General features: G+C 34.1%; 3 protein-coding genes across 21 annotated transcripts; all 3 read left to right on the top strand.

Moving 5' to 3' along the window:
• The first annotated feature begins 545 nt into the window (after positions 1–545).
• On the top strand, positions 546–2,996 carry LOC101251542 (uncharacterized). Its single transcript, XM_004233508.5, has one exon. It carries the CDS (start codon positions 988–990, stop codon positions 2,863–2,865), a length of 1,878 nt encoding a protein of 625 aa, XP_004233556.1. The 5' UTR covers positions 546–987; the 3' UTR covers positions 2,866–2,996.
• A 1,124-nt stretch (positions 2,997–4,120) lies between these two features.
• On the top strand, positions 4,121–7,514 carry LOC101251845 (ferredoxin--NADP reductase, leaf-type isozyme, chloroplastic-like). The gene is made up of 9 exons (XM_004233509.5): positions 4,121–4,379; positions 4,587–4,821; positions 5,435–5,568; positions 5,843–5,921; positions 6,075–6,166; positions 6,275–6,352; positions 6,618–6,680; positions 6,764–6,998; positions 7,210–7,514. The coding sequence occupies exons 1-9, from the start codon at positions 4,275–4,277 to the stop codon at positions 7,275–7,277; spliced, it is 1,089 nt and encodes a 362-aa protein (XP_004233557.1). The 5' UTR covers positions 4,121–4,274; the 3' UTR covers positions 7,278–7,514.
• A 2,765-nt stretch (positions 7,515–10,279) lies between these two features.
• Positions 10,280–18,153, top strand: LOC101252142 (uncharacterized). 19 transcript variants are annotated; one of them, XR_011214595.1, is made up of 8 exons: positions 10,280–10,449; positions 11,999–12,111; positions 12,911–12,978; positions 13,769–13,841; positions 14,214–14,323; positions 14,475–14,523; positions 17,227–17,389; positions 17,743–17,801. XR_011214595.1 is itself a non-coding variant. In XM_069293348.1 (7 exons), exons 1-7 carry the CDS (start codon positions 10,314–10,316, stop codon positions 17,748–17,750), a joined length of 498 nt encoding a protein of 165 aa, XP_069149449.1. In that variant the 5' UTR covers positions 10,280–10,313; the 3' UTR covers positions 17,751–18,153. The 19 variants fall into 19 exon arrangements, 12 of the variants coding, with proteins under 12 accessions (XP_069149449.1, XP_069149447.1, XP_069149448.1 ...); XR_011214593.1 differs by having other exon boundaries at positions 14,416–14,523; XR_011214596.1 differs by having other exon boundaries at positions 17,300–17,389; positions 17,743–17,785.
• The last annotated feature ends 389 nt before the right edge of the window (positions 18,154–18,542 follow it).

Raw genomic sequence — 18,542 nt, 5'->3', positions numbered from 1 at the left:
ACACTCAAAAATAGATCTCCCATGTTTTTTATTTTGTACTTGAAAAATAATTTTTAAAGTCAATGTATTTTTCATCGTAGCATAAAGGGTTCCTCGAAAGGTTGTGGTAAAATATATGTTCGTCGCCTTTTGTCTTGTAGCGTTGGGTCATACCCACGAAGATGTTACGAACCAGATAGTTCGGTGACTTTTCGCTCATTAGTCCTTTCTTGTATATTAAGATTATTTTTTTTACGTTGAATTTAATCTTGTAAAGCCAATTGACTCTCTGATTTATAATAGAATAAATAATATTTTTCTTGTCTTATTTTATGTTACATATTTTTATTTTAGTCAAGAGTTATACGTATTATAATTAAAAATATTTTATAACTATACATATATATATATATAATATAATCGTTTTATACTATACATTTTAATTATTATATTTTGTTAAATTTCGTATCAAAATCGATGTCTCATAAAATAAAATGGGACCAAGAAAATATCTTTTTAAAGTTTTATCAGGATAAGAAACACTTTTTTTTAAGTCAAGTCACCAAAAGCTTTAACTCTTCCATATCCAAACGTCCAATAGAAGTTCATCCACTTTTTTTTTAGTACTACTATTATTTATTAGTCTTGCAAAACACCCAAGTCAAAAGTCTTCGTCATTTATATCCCTTTAAAATTTTCATTTCCTTTTTCATTTGATATTTGCTATAGTAGTACGTACGACAAATCACAAGTTACATCAATTACTACTCATTGATTTCTCATCATTTCTTGGTTTTTGTCGGCAAGATTCTTGATTTGGCTAAATAAAAACTTCATTTTTGAATTTTTCATCTAGCCATACTGCCAAAAAAAAGACCAAAAGTTCCTAATCATATATTGAATGAATGCAACAGAGTTCAATTTGCTCTAAATAAGGCAAAAGTAAGTTTTTTTTGTTTTTTTTTTTTAAAATTTGTGATATATATATAAATTGTTGAATCCCCTTTGATGGCGGATATAGTTAAGCAAATCTTGGCAAAGCCAATTCAATTAGCTGATCAGGTGATTCAGGCAGCTGATGAGGCAGTTTTATTCAATCATGAATGTGCTGAGCTCAAGTCCAAGACTGAGAAGCTGATTGTGCTGCTTCGTCAAGCAGCACGAGCCAGCAACGAGCTCTATCAACGACCCATGAGCCGAATTATTGATGATACTGAACAAGCTTTGGAAAGAGCTATGTCTATTGTTATCAAATGTTGCACTCAGGGACTAGTAAAGCGCGTATTTACCATCATACCTTCTGCAGATTTCCGTAACTTGTCTACACAGTTAGAAAATTCTATTAGTAATGTGTCGTGGCTCCTTCGTGTATCTGCCTCAGCTGACGAGGGTGCTGATAGGTATTTAGGACTTCCTCCTATTGTTACTAATGAGCCTATATTGTGTTTTATTTGGGAGCATATAGCGATTTTGTGTACTGGTTCGGTTAATGATCGATCTGATGCTGCTGCATCTTTGGTTTCATTGGCTAGAGATAATGACCGGAACAGAAAATTGATCATCGAAGAAGGTGGAGTAGGGCCATTGTTGAAATTGTTGAAGGAAGGGAAATTGGAGGGTCAGGAGAATGCTGCAAAGGCAATTGGATTGCTAGGATGTGACCCTGTAAGTGTTGAACACATGGTGAACGCTGGGGTGTGTTTAGTGTTAGTGAAAATCCTTAAAGAAGGTCTAATGAAAGTTCAAGCAGTGGTGGCTTGGGCAGTTTCTGAACTTGCTGCACATTATCCTGAATGTCAAGATGTTTTTCATCAGAATAACATAATCAGATTACTTGTTAGCCATCTCGCGTTTGAGACGGTTCAGGAGCATAGCAAGTATGCTATTGTTGGCAAATCCACGTCGATTGATGCTGTTCTTTCAGCTAGTAAAGTGCACAAGTTGAATGAGGATGATGATAATAGCCACATTCCACATCCTTTAGGAAATAAGAAGCCTACTCAGATGCACAATGTGGTTACTGCCACCACGGATATGCAATCGTCTCCGTTCAATGATGCAAACCAGACATATCATCAGCAGAGTCATTATGCTACAGGGGTCAGTAATAGAGGGCGAGAATCTGAGGACCCTACTACCAAGGCTTATATGAAGGCAATGGCTGCAAGAGCTTTATGGAAACTGGCCAAGGGAAATTCAACTATTTGCCATAGCATTACTGATTCAAGAGCACTGCTTTGCTTTGCAGTACTCTTGGAGAAAGGGGCTGAAGATGTTCAGTATCATTCCGCGATGGCAGTAATGGAAATCACAGCAGTGGCGGAGAAAGATCCTGATTTGAGAAAGTCAGTGTTCAAGCCTAATTCACCTGCTTGCAAAGCTGTTGTTGATCAACTGTTGAGAATCATTGAGAAAGAAGATTTGAACCTGCTTGTTCCATGCATTCGGTCAATTGGGAATTTGGCCACGACTTTTCGAGCTACTGAGACGAGGATGATTAGCCCATTAGTAAAGCTGCTCGATCAACGAGAACCAGAGATTTCAAATGAAGCAGCCATTTCCCTCAAGAAATTTTCGTGCAATGAGAACTACCTTCACCTGAATCATTGCAAGGCAATACTAAGCGCTGGAGGTGCAGGACATTTGGTTCAACTTGTTTGCTTTGGTGAAAAAGTAGTTCAGAATTCTGCATTGCTTCTCCTATGTGACATTGCATTGCACGTCCCTAATAGCGAAGAGCTTGCTGAAGCCGAGGTGCTTTCAGTGCTCAAATGGGCATCAAAGCAGGCACACTTGAACCGAGATGAAGAGACGGAGACATTGTTGCATGAATCCAAAAGCAAGCTGGAACTCTACCAGTCTGGAGGATCCAGGGGATTCCATTGATTGCATCAAAACTTGTATAAGAAAGACCTCAGGGATATGCTATGTAGGAAAAGGCAAAGTATCTGTTACTCTTGTAATATATGAATAATCATTTTTATTGGCTTTATAGTTTTTTCTTTCATTCTGCTCAAGGCATTTTCTGCTCTACTTTTTTTTTTATTAGAATGGTCCTTTCACCAATTTTGACAAGATATAGTAAGTAGTCTTCCAACAATGTTCGAGTCATGGAAACATACAACATATGTCTGCAGAAATAGACCCAATAATGGTCCGGCACTTCCTCAGACGCCACACATAGTGGGAGCTTAATGCACCGAGTCACCCCTTTTTGTATTGGCATAATACATATATTGGACGCTGAACTTGACTTTTTCTTCAAATTTTAACTTTGACCTCCAACTTTCATAATGCACAAACAGACGCTTTAACTATCCAAATTTTAAATAAATAAACGCATGAGTCCTACATGACACAATACACGCAGGACACCACGTAGGACATGTAGGACATGTGTGTCTATTTGTTCAACTTTATACAAGTTTAAGTGTCTACTTGTGCACACTCAAAATTAAAGGGCATAAATGTAATTCAAAACCGAATTAAAAGACATATATATTATGCCTTTTGTATCGGTAAAAACTTCTTGAAGCTTACTAAATGTCAGTGAGCATTTTATCCAACGTTTCATCAGTTGGAAAAATGCTAGTGTGCCCCTAATTATGTGCATATAATAGATATCAAATTAAAAATCTCAAAATGGCAGCCCATAATCTTGAATAAAATCATCTCTTTTTTGCACTTTATGTGACTCTATGACAATTTAGGACATCAACCAAGTTTTATTTGACTAACAACCTCTTAAAATATTTTGAATTATAACTATTACACTTATAGTACTTCCAAAATATGTAGATTTTGTTACAAAAAATTATTGGAAGAATGAAGTGGCGACAAAAAGAAAAGAACCAAACTGTTATTATTCTTGTATGGATCTCCTATTTGTTAACTTTAATGAACATTTAAAAATTAAAGTCGCATTTGTTTTATTTTTTTGTCATAAAAGGTAGTTTGGTGTACAAAATATTCAATAATAATAATATTTGGAGAAGGATCGCACCTCAAGGAGTGTGATATAGACAGTCTACCTTAATACAAATAACATTAGTGATTGCTTCAATAGCTCAAACACGTGACCTATAGATAACTTTTTATGCATTTTTCTTTATCCTCGCATCTTGATCTTCCAATCTCCTCCACACATTAATTCCAAAATCAACTCATCTCTCTAGAAGGATCCTAATTCCCTACCTTTCACCTAATTTTCTTCTTAACAACCTCACTCCCCCAAAAAAGGTTCTATTGTTCACCACTCTCAATTTATTCTACTATTTCTCAGCATCATAACCAATATGGCTGCTGCATTAAGTGCTTCAGTCTCTCTACAATCCTCTAATTCAACTTCTCTTTCAATCAAAACCATCTTCATTTCCCCTGAAAATATCACTTTCAACAAGGTAAATTTCATTTTCTTTTCCTTTTTTCTCGGTGATGATCGTCACACGAATATAAAAGAATTTTCACTTAAGATGTTGTAAAAGATTACTAAGCAGTTCACTTACTACAATTTTATTTACTTTTCTAGTGACTTATACTTCATAGTGTAAAATAATAATTCAAAAAGCTACACTCTGAGTGTACACAAGCTATATTTGTTTGAACAGGTTCTTTTATGCAACAGAAATGTATCAGTTAGTAGAAAAGTGTTTCACATTAGAGCCCAACTCACAACGGAAATACCTGCAAAGGTTGCGAAGGTATCGAAGAAACAGGATGAAGGTGTAGTTGTAAACAAGTTCAGGCCAAAGGATCCTTATATTGGCAGATGCCTTCTCAACACTAAGATCACTGGAGATGATGCCCCTGGAGAAACTTGGCACATGGTCTTTTCCACTGAGGGTATGGAACTTGTTTGTCTGGCTTTGACTTGGCATAGAAATTAGGCCGGCACCATGACTGTGCAGTATGTACCCACTGAAGAACAACCGGCTGATATTCTCACCAAGCCTCTCCCGAGCCGACTGCACGATTACCTCAGTTCCAAGCTTCCGTTCGCTTCCGCTCAGCTCAGCTTGAGGGGATAATAACATATAGTATTAAATAAATAGTATTAAATAATATTAGTATTTACTGTGTACTAATCCTAGTACTATTAGGATTAGTACTCCTTAATCCTAGTCCTATTAGGATTATTAGGATTAGTACTCCTTAATCCTAGTCCTATTAGGATTAGTACTCCTTCCTATCTCCTATATATATCTTCCATGTATTCCCTTAGGTTAATACTTCAATACAATCAATATTCCTTCAAATTGAAATGGAGGGAGTAGTTCATTTAATTTAGTGATTTGTTAAATGAACTTAACTTATATATACTGACAGTATCGAGTATATTTGACACTTCCATGTAATTGTTACTTGGTGGCATAAAGATTATTTTATACAGCTAGTGTATAAAAGTTAAACTCTTTGTAAGATGAGCATTTGAGGTTTTTGTGTTGGGGTTGATCAGGAGAGATCCCATACAGAGAAGGCCAATCTATCGGAGTGATTCCAGATGGTGTTGACAGTAATGGGAAGCCACACAAGCTCAGATTGTACTCCATTGCTAGCAGTGCCCTTGGTGACTTTGGAGACTCCAAAACCGTAAGCTATTAAACTTCCTATTCCTTCAAATATTATCCAAAACACTACATGATGCAGTGATGTAAACATTATTTTCTGTAAGACGTGTTGTCCTGTTGCTATAATTTGTCCTGTAAAGAGTGGTGTTGACCTGTTTGTATACATACATTATCTCATAGAATCGGCGTCCCTCTTAGTAAAGGTTGCCCTATTTGAAATTCAATAACATAGGTTGGTTAGCTAGCTATTATCCTCCGTCTAGTATATGAAATAACTAGAGCTAGGTTTCATACAGGTATCTCTGTGTGTCAAAAGGCTTGTCTACACGAATGACAAAGGGGAAATAGTTAAAGGAGTCTGCTCGAACTTCTTATGTAAGAATCAAGGACTCCCTAAACCTTCAAATAATGTTAGCTTATCATCTCGTGTATTTCATCTTTTCTCATGTACTTGACCTGAACATTTCTTAATGAATATAAGAATATATGCTTAGAGCCCTGCACCTGCTTTGGAATGTTAATATTCAGGTGACTTGAAACCTGGAGCTGAAGTTAAGATTACAGGACCTGTTGGAAAAGAAATGCTCATGCCAAAGGATCCCAACGCGACAGTTATAATGGTCCGCGCTAGCTCCTTTGTTATCACTATTAGGCATTTCTGTGTGATCCCCTTCAATATGACTAAGCATAGTTGTTAATTATTAGACTTTGATCTTTTCTTCTTGCAGCTGGCCACTGGAACAGGAATTGCTCCTTTCCGTGGATTCTTGTGGAAAATGTTCTTTGAGAAGCATGAAGATTACAAGGTAAACCAGAAATCATTAGTATTTTATCTTATCATGTCAATATGAGGACAGAACTGGAACTTATCAGATGAATGTAATGGTGAATCTACTATATGTGATGTATGTGTCAAAGATGAATAATTTCGACACTTTAAAGAGAGTTCAATCTCCATTAATCCAAAGCTTTGACTATGCACCTTTGAGTTTCGTGTTAATTATATGACTGGTAGTTTCTTTTCACTTTATTCATTACCTCCTCGAATGACATGGTTTTGGTTTTATGCAGTTCAATGGTTTAGCATGGCTTTTCTTGGGCGTACCGACAAGCAGCTCACTTCTTTACAAAGAGGTAATTGGAGTCCTCAATGCTTCTTGGATACAAAATTTAGTATTATGTCACAATGCAGGACTAAGATTTATAACTTGTTGCAGGAATTCGAGAAAATGAAGGAGAAGGCCCCGGAAAACTTCAGACTAGACTTTGCTGTGAGTAGGGAGCAGATTAACGAGAAAGGTGAAAAGATGTACATCCAAACCAGAATGGCTGAATATGCTGAAGAACTATGGACATTACTCAAAAAAGACAGCACCTTTGTGTACATGTGTGGACTCAAAGGCATGGAGCAGGGAATCGATGACATTATGACTTCACTTGCTGAAAGAGATGGTAACATAAGTTCAGATATCTCATTATATCATACATACATATGTAAAGGAATTCGACTTTTGTGCACTGTGTCGAGTTAAACTGTAAGGTAGAGTAAGTACTACCTACTACAGTTAAGCCGTCAATGTATATAACTTAAAATGCGTTATAAATGTCTTGATCCATTATACATATCAGTCAAAGCCTAACATTTTTGCATATGTTTTGAAAGGTATTAACTGGGCAAATTACAAAAAGCAGTTGAAGAAGGCAGAGCAATGGAATGTGGAAGTCTACTAAAGTTTTTGGTTTCTTTGTACAAATATGAGCAAAGAGTTAGTTTCTCTGCTCTGCATTCATGTAGGTTTGTAATTCTTATTTTTTTTTTTTTAAAGAAAAAATTCGTATTTTACTTTTTGTTGTGACAGTGTTGTGGGAATTAATGTCCCTTTGAAAGTTGGATTTTAAAGGGGTATGGATGATAAACATACTTCTGGATGAACCTGCATATATATGAAACGTTTGTCCATTTGATCATACTTGTGTAAAGTTGGATGGAAATGTATTTCCTATAATGGCTTGTGCTTTAGTGTATAAACATGTATATCAGGAATCAGGTGTAATACTAATTGAGACAGCTTGTTTGGATGGTTGTTACTTGTCTTATTGTATTGAATTGATTTGTATTGTATTTTTTTGGTTTTCCACCCGATGTTCGGTATTTCACTAGAGACTCGGGCCATAAAGTCCCAAACTGGGGGTCTTGTTTTTCCTTTTTGGTTGTCCACGTGGTGTTTGGTACCTACACCCTGGCCCAACTAAATCCGCATTTGTCCTTGAAAGTCCCACAAGAAGATAAAGCGCTCTCTAACAAATGTGATTTCATATTCAGTTCTTACAAGTCTATCACAACTCTTATTGGTATGCATTGGATTTGCCAATGCATGCTAGCAGAACTCAACTAGTTCAAATAAATTATTAAGAACTTAGTAAGAAGGAATTGGTGAATTTTCTTATCACTAAGAACTTAATAAGAAGGAATTGGTGATTCCCTTACTAAGGTAGTCAAATAAAATTGATTTGGTTCAATTTTTCGATTTTTAAGAAATTTAATGATATTTCTATCTCTCATTTTGTTTTTGGTATTGTAGAAAATATTGTTTTCGTCATTTTTTATATTATTGTCATTTTATTATGAAGGCTATAATTTTTTTGGATTATGGATAAAATGTCCTGGGAAAGTGAATAAAATTTATAAAAAAAATATAATTTTTTTAGGGTAGATCTCATTGTTATTTAGTTGAATAAGAGTTTGGATCCATGAATTTCTTTTAGAAATTGGACTTAAGATGTAAAGTTCAAAGACAAAAAAAAATTGGCGAAAAAGTAACTAAAGTATTTTAAATTATTTATAAAAATTAATATATACATGAATTATATATTAAATTACATTAATATAATACATGAATTACAAAAATTAATATATGCATGAATTATATAATACTAATAGTAATAATAAAGAATAGCAATAATAATAATAATAGTAACGGAAAAGGGTACAAATTGTCTCTAAATTATGTGAAATAGACCACTTATACCTTTCGTTATATTTTGGGTCAAAATGCCCCTGTTGTTATCCTAAGAGACCATAAATACCTCCAAGAGTTAACACCTCAATTTTTTATTGATGTGGCAAAGCACGTGGAACTAATCCGTCCACCTAAGCATTGTCAACTAGGATTAACTACAATAGAACTAGACCTTTAGCAGCGATAACAGCCGCCACAAAAGCCCAGAAAATCGTCACTAAAATTTTTTTAACATTAAATTCTAATTTTGTGTTTTTTTTTTCATTGTTTTAAAAATATCAAAAATAATATCGATTAAGTAGGAGTTTGAAGATAATATTCTTATGTCATATGTAAATGTATAAAATGTATAATGATGCATTATATAGTAGGAGATTTAAATCGAGAAGTAATTTTGATGATTTTTCGTAATAATATTGGATGTTTTTAATATTGATATCTCAAGTTATAAATTTTTGAAAAATTAGGTTGCAATCAAAAATTAATTATCAGATTTTTTTGTTGAAAAAATAGATTTTACTAACGAATGATTGTTGGAGCCTTAGTCGCCACTAAAAATCACTCATAACCTTTAGTGGCAATATTTGAGATTTTGTGGAGACTTCGTCGCCACTAAAGGTCAACTTTTTTTATAGTGAATCTTAGTTGGCAAAGTTTAGGTGAAGAGATTAGTCTCATGTGGCTTGCCATGTCACTAAAAATTGGAGCGTTAACTCTTGAGAGTATTTGTGGTCTCCTAGTATAACAACAGGTTTTTTTTTATCCCAAAATATAATGAAGGGTATAAGTGCTCTATTTCGCATAGTTAAAAATAATTTTGATCTTTTTCCATAATAATAATAATAATAATAATAATAATAATAATTAACTCGGGCCCATTTTTTTAACCATCACCATTAATGGACAGAGTGCAATGGAGTTATTTTTTCCTAGGTTCAAATTTAAGGTATGAAAAAACTTATTAAAGCACTTCCCTCTATTGGGACATACACGGCACAAACTCATATTAGATGTGGATACTATCAACGAATGAAAATAATAATAATAATAATAATAATAATAATAATAATAATAAGGGATAATGCATATGCATCCCTCAATCTATGTTCGAAATCTCACAGACACATTTATACTATACAAAGCTCTTATTATCCCCTGAACTTATTTTATTAATAATTTGCTACCCCTTTTTGGCCTACGTGGCACTATCTTGTGGGTCCAACGCTAGTTGACTTTTTTTTCAAGATAGTGCCACGTAAGTCAAAAAGGGGTACGTAATAGGACTTTGTATAGTATAAGTGTGTCTTTGAAATTTTGGGCATAAGTTGAGAGGGTAATTGTGCATTTTTCCTAATAATAATAATAATAAGAGTAGTTTTTCTAGATAGTCACCTACGTTTGGGAAATTACCAAGGAATATCACGTATGTTTGTTTTAGAACTGCAATATTACCCAATTTTACCTATTTTCCTCAAACTATACTTAACACATAAATACATTATCTTTTACCTACTAGGATGCCATGTCACATTATTTATTTTTTGATGAAAATAGACAAAATTGGATGATATTATAGTCCTAAAATAAACATAAGTGATATTTCTAAGTAATTTTCCAAACATGGGTGAGACTATTTAGGTAAATTACTCTAAAAATATTATTATTAATAATAATAATAATAATATTCTTTTACGTAAATGAAATATGAATACGTTTCTTTTTTTCTTCTTCTCAAAATTATGTGGAAATGTTTCTACTGTTATATATTTGTTTTATTTCATCTTATTTTCCTGCAATAAACCCCGAGTCCAGCTCCGGCGAGACCGTCCTTCATCCGCTCGGCAGTCCGGTTCCGGCTAGACCCAAGCTACCGGCGATCCTCTGTAAGTATCTTTACAGTAAACTCACAGAAGAAAAAGTAAAAGCCCTAATCCCAATTCAACTTTATTTTCTTGTACTGATAATCTAAGGTTCGTATATCCTTGTACAGTGATTTAAGGACTAAACTGAAGTGGATATTTCTATATAGGTGATACATGTTACTTAAGGTGGTATAACTTACTAATTTTAGAGATCACGGAGAAAAGAGCTTATTTTATGCAGGTCATTATATATTAATTACTCTATTAATGACTTTCAACTGAATCAAGCACACAATGCATTGTTATATAAATAAATCAAAGAACATTTTTTTTTTGATAACCAAAAAAATGATGCAAGAACTGTTTTATTGTTGCCTATGATGAAAAAAGAAATGAAACCTTTCATCTGATCATAGAAGCTATTGCCTCTGATGAACATACTGTTTTTTTTAATATAATGGTGGTGCCTGTCAGTTTTCTCTTTCATTGGATACCTGTTATCTCCCAGTACGTGATACTGGGCAACTCTACCCATGCTTTTTGGTCTCTGCTGAATTGTTCTGGTCTTTGGCAGTAGACGAGCACTAGATTCTGAAAGTTTCAGATAAACATAAAGCAAAAGAATTGAATGTAGAGTTAGTGTTTCTTCTTAACAAATATTGTTGCTTTATTGGTTGTACGTAAAAGTATTTTTTTCTTTTATTTTTTGTGTCAGTCATATTGTCAGTTGTACTACAAACTAATTTTTCTACCCAAAAAAGGGGAAGGATAAGAGGAGAAGAGAGACTATCTTTAAAAATTGGTTGTTATTCTTCGATAAGACTTTGAGTTTATACATAGTTTCCCTAGCTTGTAGTCAAATTCATTTATGCGTTTCAACTTCACGAGGAACCTTTTACATACCAAAGCTTCAGAAAAGAAGATGTTTAATACAGATTCAGAAACAAAGTTGTAAGCTCTCATTCTACTTTCTATTTCTTTCTTCTTGAAAAACATGGATTTGGCAGTGAACAAGGACAAATCCTTTAGGAAATCCAAAAACCCTCTTAACGAAAAAAGAGAAAGTTGATATGGAATCTGCATCAAATTAAGTGGATACCCAGATTTTCACTGGTAACTATAAAAATAAACCTTTTCTTTAGGTTTCTGTTTCTCTATGTGATTGGATCCTATACATTGACTAGTTCGTGAGTTGGTTTTACTATGAGTTCAAGACTTCAAGTGGGCCTTTTTGTTTGATTGGATTATGGTGCATTCATTATGTAGAGAAGTTGATCACTCCGTTAATCATCTTTAATTATTAATTTGTTTTTAATTACAAATATTTTGGATATTTGTGATTATTTAGCAATTGAAGTAGGAAAAATGAACGTTTAAATTAAGACTACGTACACTTCATTATTTCGTAATTTTATAGTGTGAAGATGCTAGAAGTGCATGGTAGAGCTAGATGGTTATTCTAAAATAAAGAAGAAACATAATCTGATGTGAGGAGTAGAAAATTTGCATACTTTTGTACAGTTCTGCTAGATTACAAACGGGTTTAGAAAGGTTTGATTTCCTTGATCAGCTATTGACAGAAAGTACCCTAGAGGGTGTCATGGGATGAGAAAAACCAAGGTGAACTTGAAGAGGTTACTTGTAACTGCACCACAACAACAAAATCAAGCAAAGCTTATACATGTATGCACAGGTCATTCAAGTTCAACTCTTTATAGAGAATTGATAGTTGCGTTTGCTTATTTTTCTTTTCATTCTTTCCTGCTCGGGGTTTGCATTATGTGAGACTTGTCGTAAACATGGTAAATTTATCAGCTCATTAATTCGATTGTGCTGGTTTTTTGGATACATATTAATTAAGATATTATATTCATGATTAGATGATTTTAAATTTTTAATCCTTAAACTTTGTGTTCTTAAGGTACATCTTTTTGCTTTGCAATACAAATTTTGTGTACAGTGTTGTACCCCACTTGCATGCCTTCAACTTATTTACCTGTCAATATGTTTCTTGGAGCAATAATATTTTTCTGATCTCGACATGGTGATTAAGATTAGTAGTACTGCAATATCACCATATCTAAGACCAACAGGGCTCAGGATGGCTCGTCCACCTACTGAATATTTCTAGTCATGGAGGATGAGAGATAAAGAGTCATAGTAATACCTCCTTGTCTTCCCTAATCTTCTGAACAATCATGCATCAACTGGTTTTTAATGCCTCTGGTGAAGCCTCTATATTTCAGGAAGCTGATCTTTGCCTTTTCCATATGATGTCTGACGTAGTTTTTATTTGTGAAAGTTGATAATTTTCTGTGCGCACAGCCACAAATTGCGGTATATGTTGTGTCTATGAAAAGCTTTTCAGAAATCATGGCATTGCAATTGCTTATGTTGGGAACTGTACAGTTTTTTTCATCTGATAATTTTTCTTTCAATGGGAATATGCATTTACTTTTTTCTTTTGGTACATCTTTCACAGTATGTTGCCACTTTGAGGGAACTGCTGGAGCAGTTGGCTAAAGAGAGGAATCCTGATGGATTACCAAGGTTTGTATGCTTTATTCTTTTTCAATTAGTTAATTTGAAGAAAATAACATGTTGCTACAAAATTTCCAGGCTTTTGGTTTCCATAACGATGTGACTGTTCTTTATAAAGTCCCTGCCTCCTGTTCGTTTGATTGGAATATCAATTAAATTTAAACGTATGCTTCCTAGACATTTCACTTTACCTGTTACATAAGTAATAAATTGGAAACCTCTTATCATGGTCGATTAGATGGAAAATCACCCTCATTTGATCTCAACTCCACTTACCCTCCTCCTCATTGCACGTATTTTAGATATATTTTTATACAGTGGACTAATATCCTGCCTATAATGAAAAAAACATCGCATCCTGACAGTATGACTAGTCTATCTTGTCTTCTTCTATGGAGGAAGTCATGATGCTAGTATTAGTAATATTTGTACAGACCGTTTGGTCATGTGTGGAAGTAGTTATTTTCTACAGTTTTGATGCGTTTGTTATCTGTGCAATGGACAGGGATGGCATAAAAGGAATTCTTATCTTCATGTGTTTAGATTATAACTTCAGCATATATACTTATAATAACTCCAATTTTTTTCTTTACTGTATGAGGAAAACGTTTTGAACTTCTATAAACAGTCATGTGAGTTTTTCCTGTTTTTTTTTTTAAAAAAACTAATTTAGATTGATTTAATGCTTGAAACATTTTGCTTGAGGGTGTATGTTCTTATTGGATCTCTATTTTTTAAAAATTCACTAGATGCTTTCTTCCTGATGTGTGTTCCATTTTCATGTTGTCTCCCAAAATAGGATTTCAAAAGCCAAGGTGAATGAATATGCTGAGAACATTGAATATGTTGCTGCCAAGTTAGCCGTGCCCACGGTATGCACGTGCTAGTTTCATTTCCTGTTATTTACCATTCAGATTCACATTGCTTTCGTATACGAAAACATATCATATTACAGTATATTTACTGATTTTAACGGAATATGAAAGAGCTGACTTTTGTTTTTATCTGTAGACTGCCCGTAAAGTTTAGTACCTCATTGTTTGCTTTTAGTCCATATTACTGTTACTTTTGTAGTCACACTTCTTTCCTTTCGATGTTTTTAACGTGGTTCAATCTTCTCTTCTGGAGTCACCTTTCAACTTATATTAGATCAACTTATTGTAGACACATGCTAGTAGTTTTTCGAAAATATTTCTTGCTTCTATTATATGATTAACAACAAAATTATCTTCACCCACATCCAGTCTGATATGCATACATCCAATGAACTTGAGGGTGAGATTTCCAGCAGTGGAACTCCTAAAGCAGAAGGAAGTTTGAATTCTGCTTCTGAAGGATTGAGAAGAAGATTTGGGTACTTGCATGATCTTTTTTCATGCATAGCCATTGCAATGTGTCATTTTATATTTATCTCTCTTGACCGTTGTTCTTTGAAATGAAACATAGTCCATTCAAACAATGAGGAGCAATCCCAAGATAACATTGATTTTCTGATCATTCATCAGCTGCAGTTAAACTGGATGACGCTGCACGGACACATATTGAGAAGCACAGGTGCTCTAGCTGTACTACTTTTCTGTGTTAATATCTATAGACAGTTTTGCTTGTTGACTTCTGTTCCACCAAGGGCTTCCCTAATGTTTATATGTTCCTGAAAAGGTACAGCTTGCCATGTGTGACTAAAAGTGATAGTAGATGTGTGCTCTTATGGTGTAGTTGAGCTAGTTAAATAATAATAAGCAGAACAGTGTAAGAATACTCCCCCCCTCCCACACACACAAAAAAAAAAAACTCAAAAAACTCAAGAAGTTTTATGGGTGTATCTTTATGGATGGCAAAGGTAGTTGAAAAGTTGAAGTTAATATTTATAGAAGTAGCTCGATTTTCCATATGCTTCTGTGAACGGAGGCAGATAAATTGGACTAAAGAAGGAGACAATGAAAAATAGGTGTCCATTGTAAATTAGATATAGAGAAAGCATATGACCATGTGAAGTGGTTGATTTCTCTTTAAAGAGATGGATTTTGATAGAAATAGAGGAGTTGGTAAATTATTACATTTCCTAGTTAAGTTTTCTACATTAATAAATATGAGTTATGTTGATTTTTCTTGTCTCGACTCTCGAGGCAGGCAAATCTTCTTCCTATTCCTGTTACTGAAATGTCTTGGTAGAGTATAGGACTAGGCAATGGAGAAATGATGTTTAAGTGGATTTAAGGTAGGTTCAGAGGACAATAACTTAACATCTGTCTTTTAGGAAAATAAAGACAGTAACATAATAACCCACATAGTTTCTATGCCAATGGTGCATTGTTAGTGTGTGAAACAAGGAAATACATATGGTGTTTCTTAAAGTGGCCGACTGGCTTTTAAAGTTGTTTCAGGTTTGAATATAAACCTAAGCAACGTCTGATGTATGGATGACAAGGCAATAAGCTAATACTTGTAAATATATCTGGGTGCAAAAGTAGGAGAATTCAATGCATTCAGGGCTCCTTTTAGGAGATGATCATAATTCTATTGAAGTTTTGCAAGTGTAGGAAAAGTTTGAAAAAGGTTAGCAACTCGAAAGAAAAATAATTTGTCAATATGGGAAAGATTAACTCATAAAAAATTGATTAGACATCATTTGATTAAAGTATAGACAGTTGATTAGACATCCCTCCCTACTTTATGTCTTCATTTCTTGTGCCTGATAATTTTTAAAAATATTTGAACAAAATAAGAAAGAGCATTTTGTGGGAAGGCAATTACAACACAAAAGTTGTCTTAATATTGAAAAAAAGGAAGAGGTGTGTGTGTGTGTGAATGTGTGAGTTCTCTGTAGATGTTTGCTATGTAAATGGTTATGGATATAGAATCAAGAAGATGAAACTTCGTCGGGAAGGTTGTTAATGCAAATTATCGTATGCAGATGAACGTTGGTGCACAAAGGCTATTGTTTCCTCCTATAGATAAGGCTTCATCTGTAGAACTCAAAATTAAGGTCTATTTTAATAATTTTAGAGATGATAAGATAAAATCCTAGACTGGGCATACTCTTTTAGTCCATCTCCAACCCAAAACGAGACTTTACACCAAATCCTGTTTTGGTGTAAAATTTGGTGTTATGGGTCGGAGATGCCCTTATAGGAAATAATTTCTTCAGGTTTTCACTATTGTTACCACGTAGGAAGAATGGAGGATGGGACCTTAAACTCAAACTGCATTGCTTGGATTGGGGAAGTAAAATCAATCTTGTTAGGGATGCTGGAAAGGTAGAGTATATCACAGCGAAAACTGGGTACACTCCACGTAGGAAGAATGGGGGATGGGACCTTAAACTCAAACTGCATTGCTTGGATTGGGGAAGTAAAATCAATCTTATTAGGGATGCTGGAAAGGTAGAGTACATCACAGTGAAAAGTGGGTACACTACCTGAGGAGGTCAAGAGACTCTTAGATAAGGGTGTTAAGGGGCTGCAATAAGTTAAAAGATACTAATCTTTGTACTTACATTGTGCAGTTGCTTTGCGAAGGTGGGACATGTCTTTGAACTTCTTTTGGATGCTAAACAGGTTTAAGTTTGCATATCTAAGCTGGTATGTAAGAAAGATAGGAAAAGCTACCAAGAAGATCCGAAACACCATCCGTTACAATATTGTATGGAATTTGTGGAGGGAGAGAAATAATAGATGCTTCGAGTTCATAAATCTGAAGTCTAATTGTTTGCTGTCTTCGGTTTTTTGGCGTAAGATGAAACATTGAGACTTGTAATAGTGCAGATGAACTAATGAATTGTGTAAGCAACCTTCATTTTTTACAAGGACACAAGTAGGGATCTATTTTGTAAAAAGGGTTGTTCTGAAACATTTACTTGGTAATGATCCAAGTAAAATTGCGTATCTACACTTGTGAGGCCTACTTTTATCACTAAGCTGAGGCACTGCACAGAAGCCAAGGTATTGTGCTTTATCTCCGCAACTAACACATGTGGATAGAGAGTTGTTTGGAAGCATATATTTGAAAATTGAAGATGAGAGATTGGAGATACTCTCTGAAATCAGGGATGATAGTTTGGGGCTTTTAGGAGGCCTAGGTCTCCATCTGGAGTGATGTATGTATATGTGCCTCAACTAGATGTATGTTCCCAACTGTTCTACTACATGATCCATAGTACATCTTCGTCACTACCATATGTTTGTCCAGTCTTTTTCATTGTAGTAGAAAAGTAACCAGAGAAACTAATCACTAATTTATGCAAAAAAAATTTCTCAGAGGGGTGAGATTTGTGAGGTAGAGTCTACTTGATAAACTATCAGATGTGCTCATCTTTTGCAAGAAACTTCAGGAGGATTTGACTGATGAAATGGTCGTTTTGGCACGGCAGCTCAAAGAGAGCAGTCTCATGATGAATCAATCCATCAAAAACACCAAGAAAGTAAGTCTTTGTTTCGTTTCATTTTGCTTAAATTGTTGCGACTTTGGAACTTACTCTTAACAATTTTCGCTTTGAAAAATGATTTTGTGTCTCCAATGTAAACTATTTTGCTTGTTGGGAGGCAATTGAGGCCATTGGTAGCCTACACTATATTTTCTGACACAACAATATTGTATCTATTTATCTCTGATATTACTACATGTTTGAAGATTCTTTACTAATTCAGTGAAAAAAGAAATAACTGGACTTCTGATTCATCTTGTCTGGTTACAAACTCTTAACTTCAGTCTCGGATTTTACTAGTCTCTTTATAAATATTGTCCTCAAAGTTGACATCTATAACGTGGATGCAGATACTTGATTCAACTGAGAAAGCAGTTGAGCATAGCCTGGCAAGTACATGGCATGCAACTTCCAGAGCAATGGATATGTATTCGCGGAGTTTCAAGACAACTTGCTACCAATGGCTTTTGATCTTTGTCATGGTTGCATTACTTATTCGAGTGACTTTGCAGCCAACCCTTTGTGTAACTGAAGATATAATAGAACTCTTGTCTTTTTCTATCTTTTTATAGTATTTACTAGAAGATAACTCATTTGTAGGGACATGTTTAGAGGATAAAAAATTCTATAGATACTGAAAGAGAAATGTAGAACTTTTGCATTACTTTCCTTTCCTTGGTCTGTTTTGGTAGCGGTTGGGAGGCCAAAAATATTTTTTTTAAAGAAAAAAATACTCTTTTTTTTGTTCTCTGAGAAATGAGGTATAAAACTGTTTGTAAATAGAAGCAGAAATAGTTCTTATGCGAAGTAAAAGAATTATTTTTTTGAAGTCAACAATGTCATACCATTTATATACATTTACTATATATCTCTTATTAATTATTAGCATAACTCATTAGTTTTGTTAATTTATACGCATGTGTTTTTTATTTTACATTTTAAATATTATTATTCATAGTTTTACCTTTGCAGCTAACAAATTCTACTTATATTGTGGTGAATATTTCATACTGATTTAATTTGTGAAATAGTCTTAAATATTTTTTTGGTTGATATCTTTTGGTGTAGCTAAATCTTCATGTTAATAATATATCACTATTTAATTATTATTTATGTATTATAATGTATTGAAAATTTGAAATATACTTTT

This window comes from Solanum lycopersicum, chromosome 2, assembly GCF_036512215.1.
Source record: "Solanum lycopersicum chromosome 2, SLM_r2.1".
NCBI lineage: Eukaryota > Viridiplantae > Streptophyta > Magnoliopsida > Solanales > Solanaceae > Solanum > Solanum lycopersicum.
Note: the sequence above shows the minus strand (reverse complement) of the source record. Positions and strands in the feature narration are given on the sequence as shown.

What these genes read in the sequence shown, in the direction of transcription:
- LOC101251542 (XM_004233508.5), top strand. Translation starts at nt 988, where the DNA reads ATGGCGGATATAGTTAAGCAAATCTTGGCAAAGCCAATTCAATTAGCT.
- LOC101251845 (XM_004233509.5), top strand. Translation starts at nt 4,275, where the DNA reads ATGGCTGCTGCATTAAGTGCTTCAGTCTCTCTACAATCCTCTAATTCA. An exon ending in CATGGTCTTTTCCACTGAGG is followed by an intron (nt 4,822 to 5,434) that starts GTATGGAACTTG and finishes GGGGTTGATCAG; the next exon opens with GAGAGATCCCATACAGAGAA. An exon ending in CCAACGCGACAGTTATAATG is followed by an intron (nt 6,167 to 6,274) that starts GTCCGCGCTAGC and finishes TTCTTCTTGCAG; the next exon opens with CTGGCCACTGGAACAGGAAT.
- LOC101252142 (XM_010318937.3), top strand. Translation starts at nt 10,314, where the DNA reads ATGTTTCTACTGTTATATATTTGTTTTATTTCATCTTATTTTCCTGCA. An exon ending in CCAAGTTAGCCGTGCCCACG is followed by an intron (nt 13,842 to 17,299) that starts GTATGCACGTGC and finishes AAGAAACTTCAG; the next exon opens with GAGGATTTGACTGATGAAAT. An exon ending in CCATCAAAAACACCAAGAAA is followed by an intron (nt 17,390 to 17,742) that starts GTAAGTCTTTGT and finishes ACGTGGATGCAG; the next exon opens with ATACTTGATTCAACTGAGAA.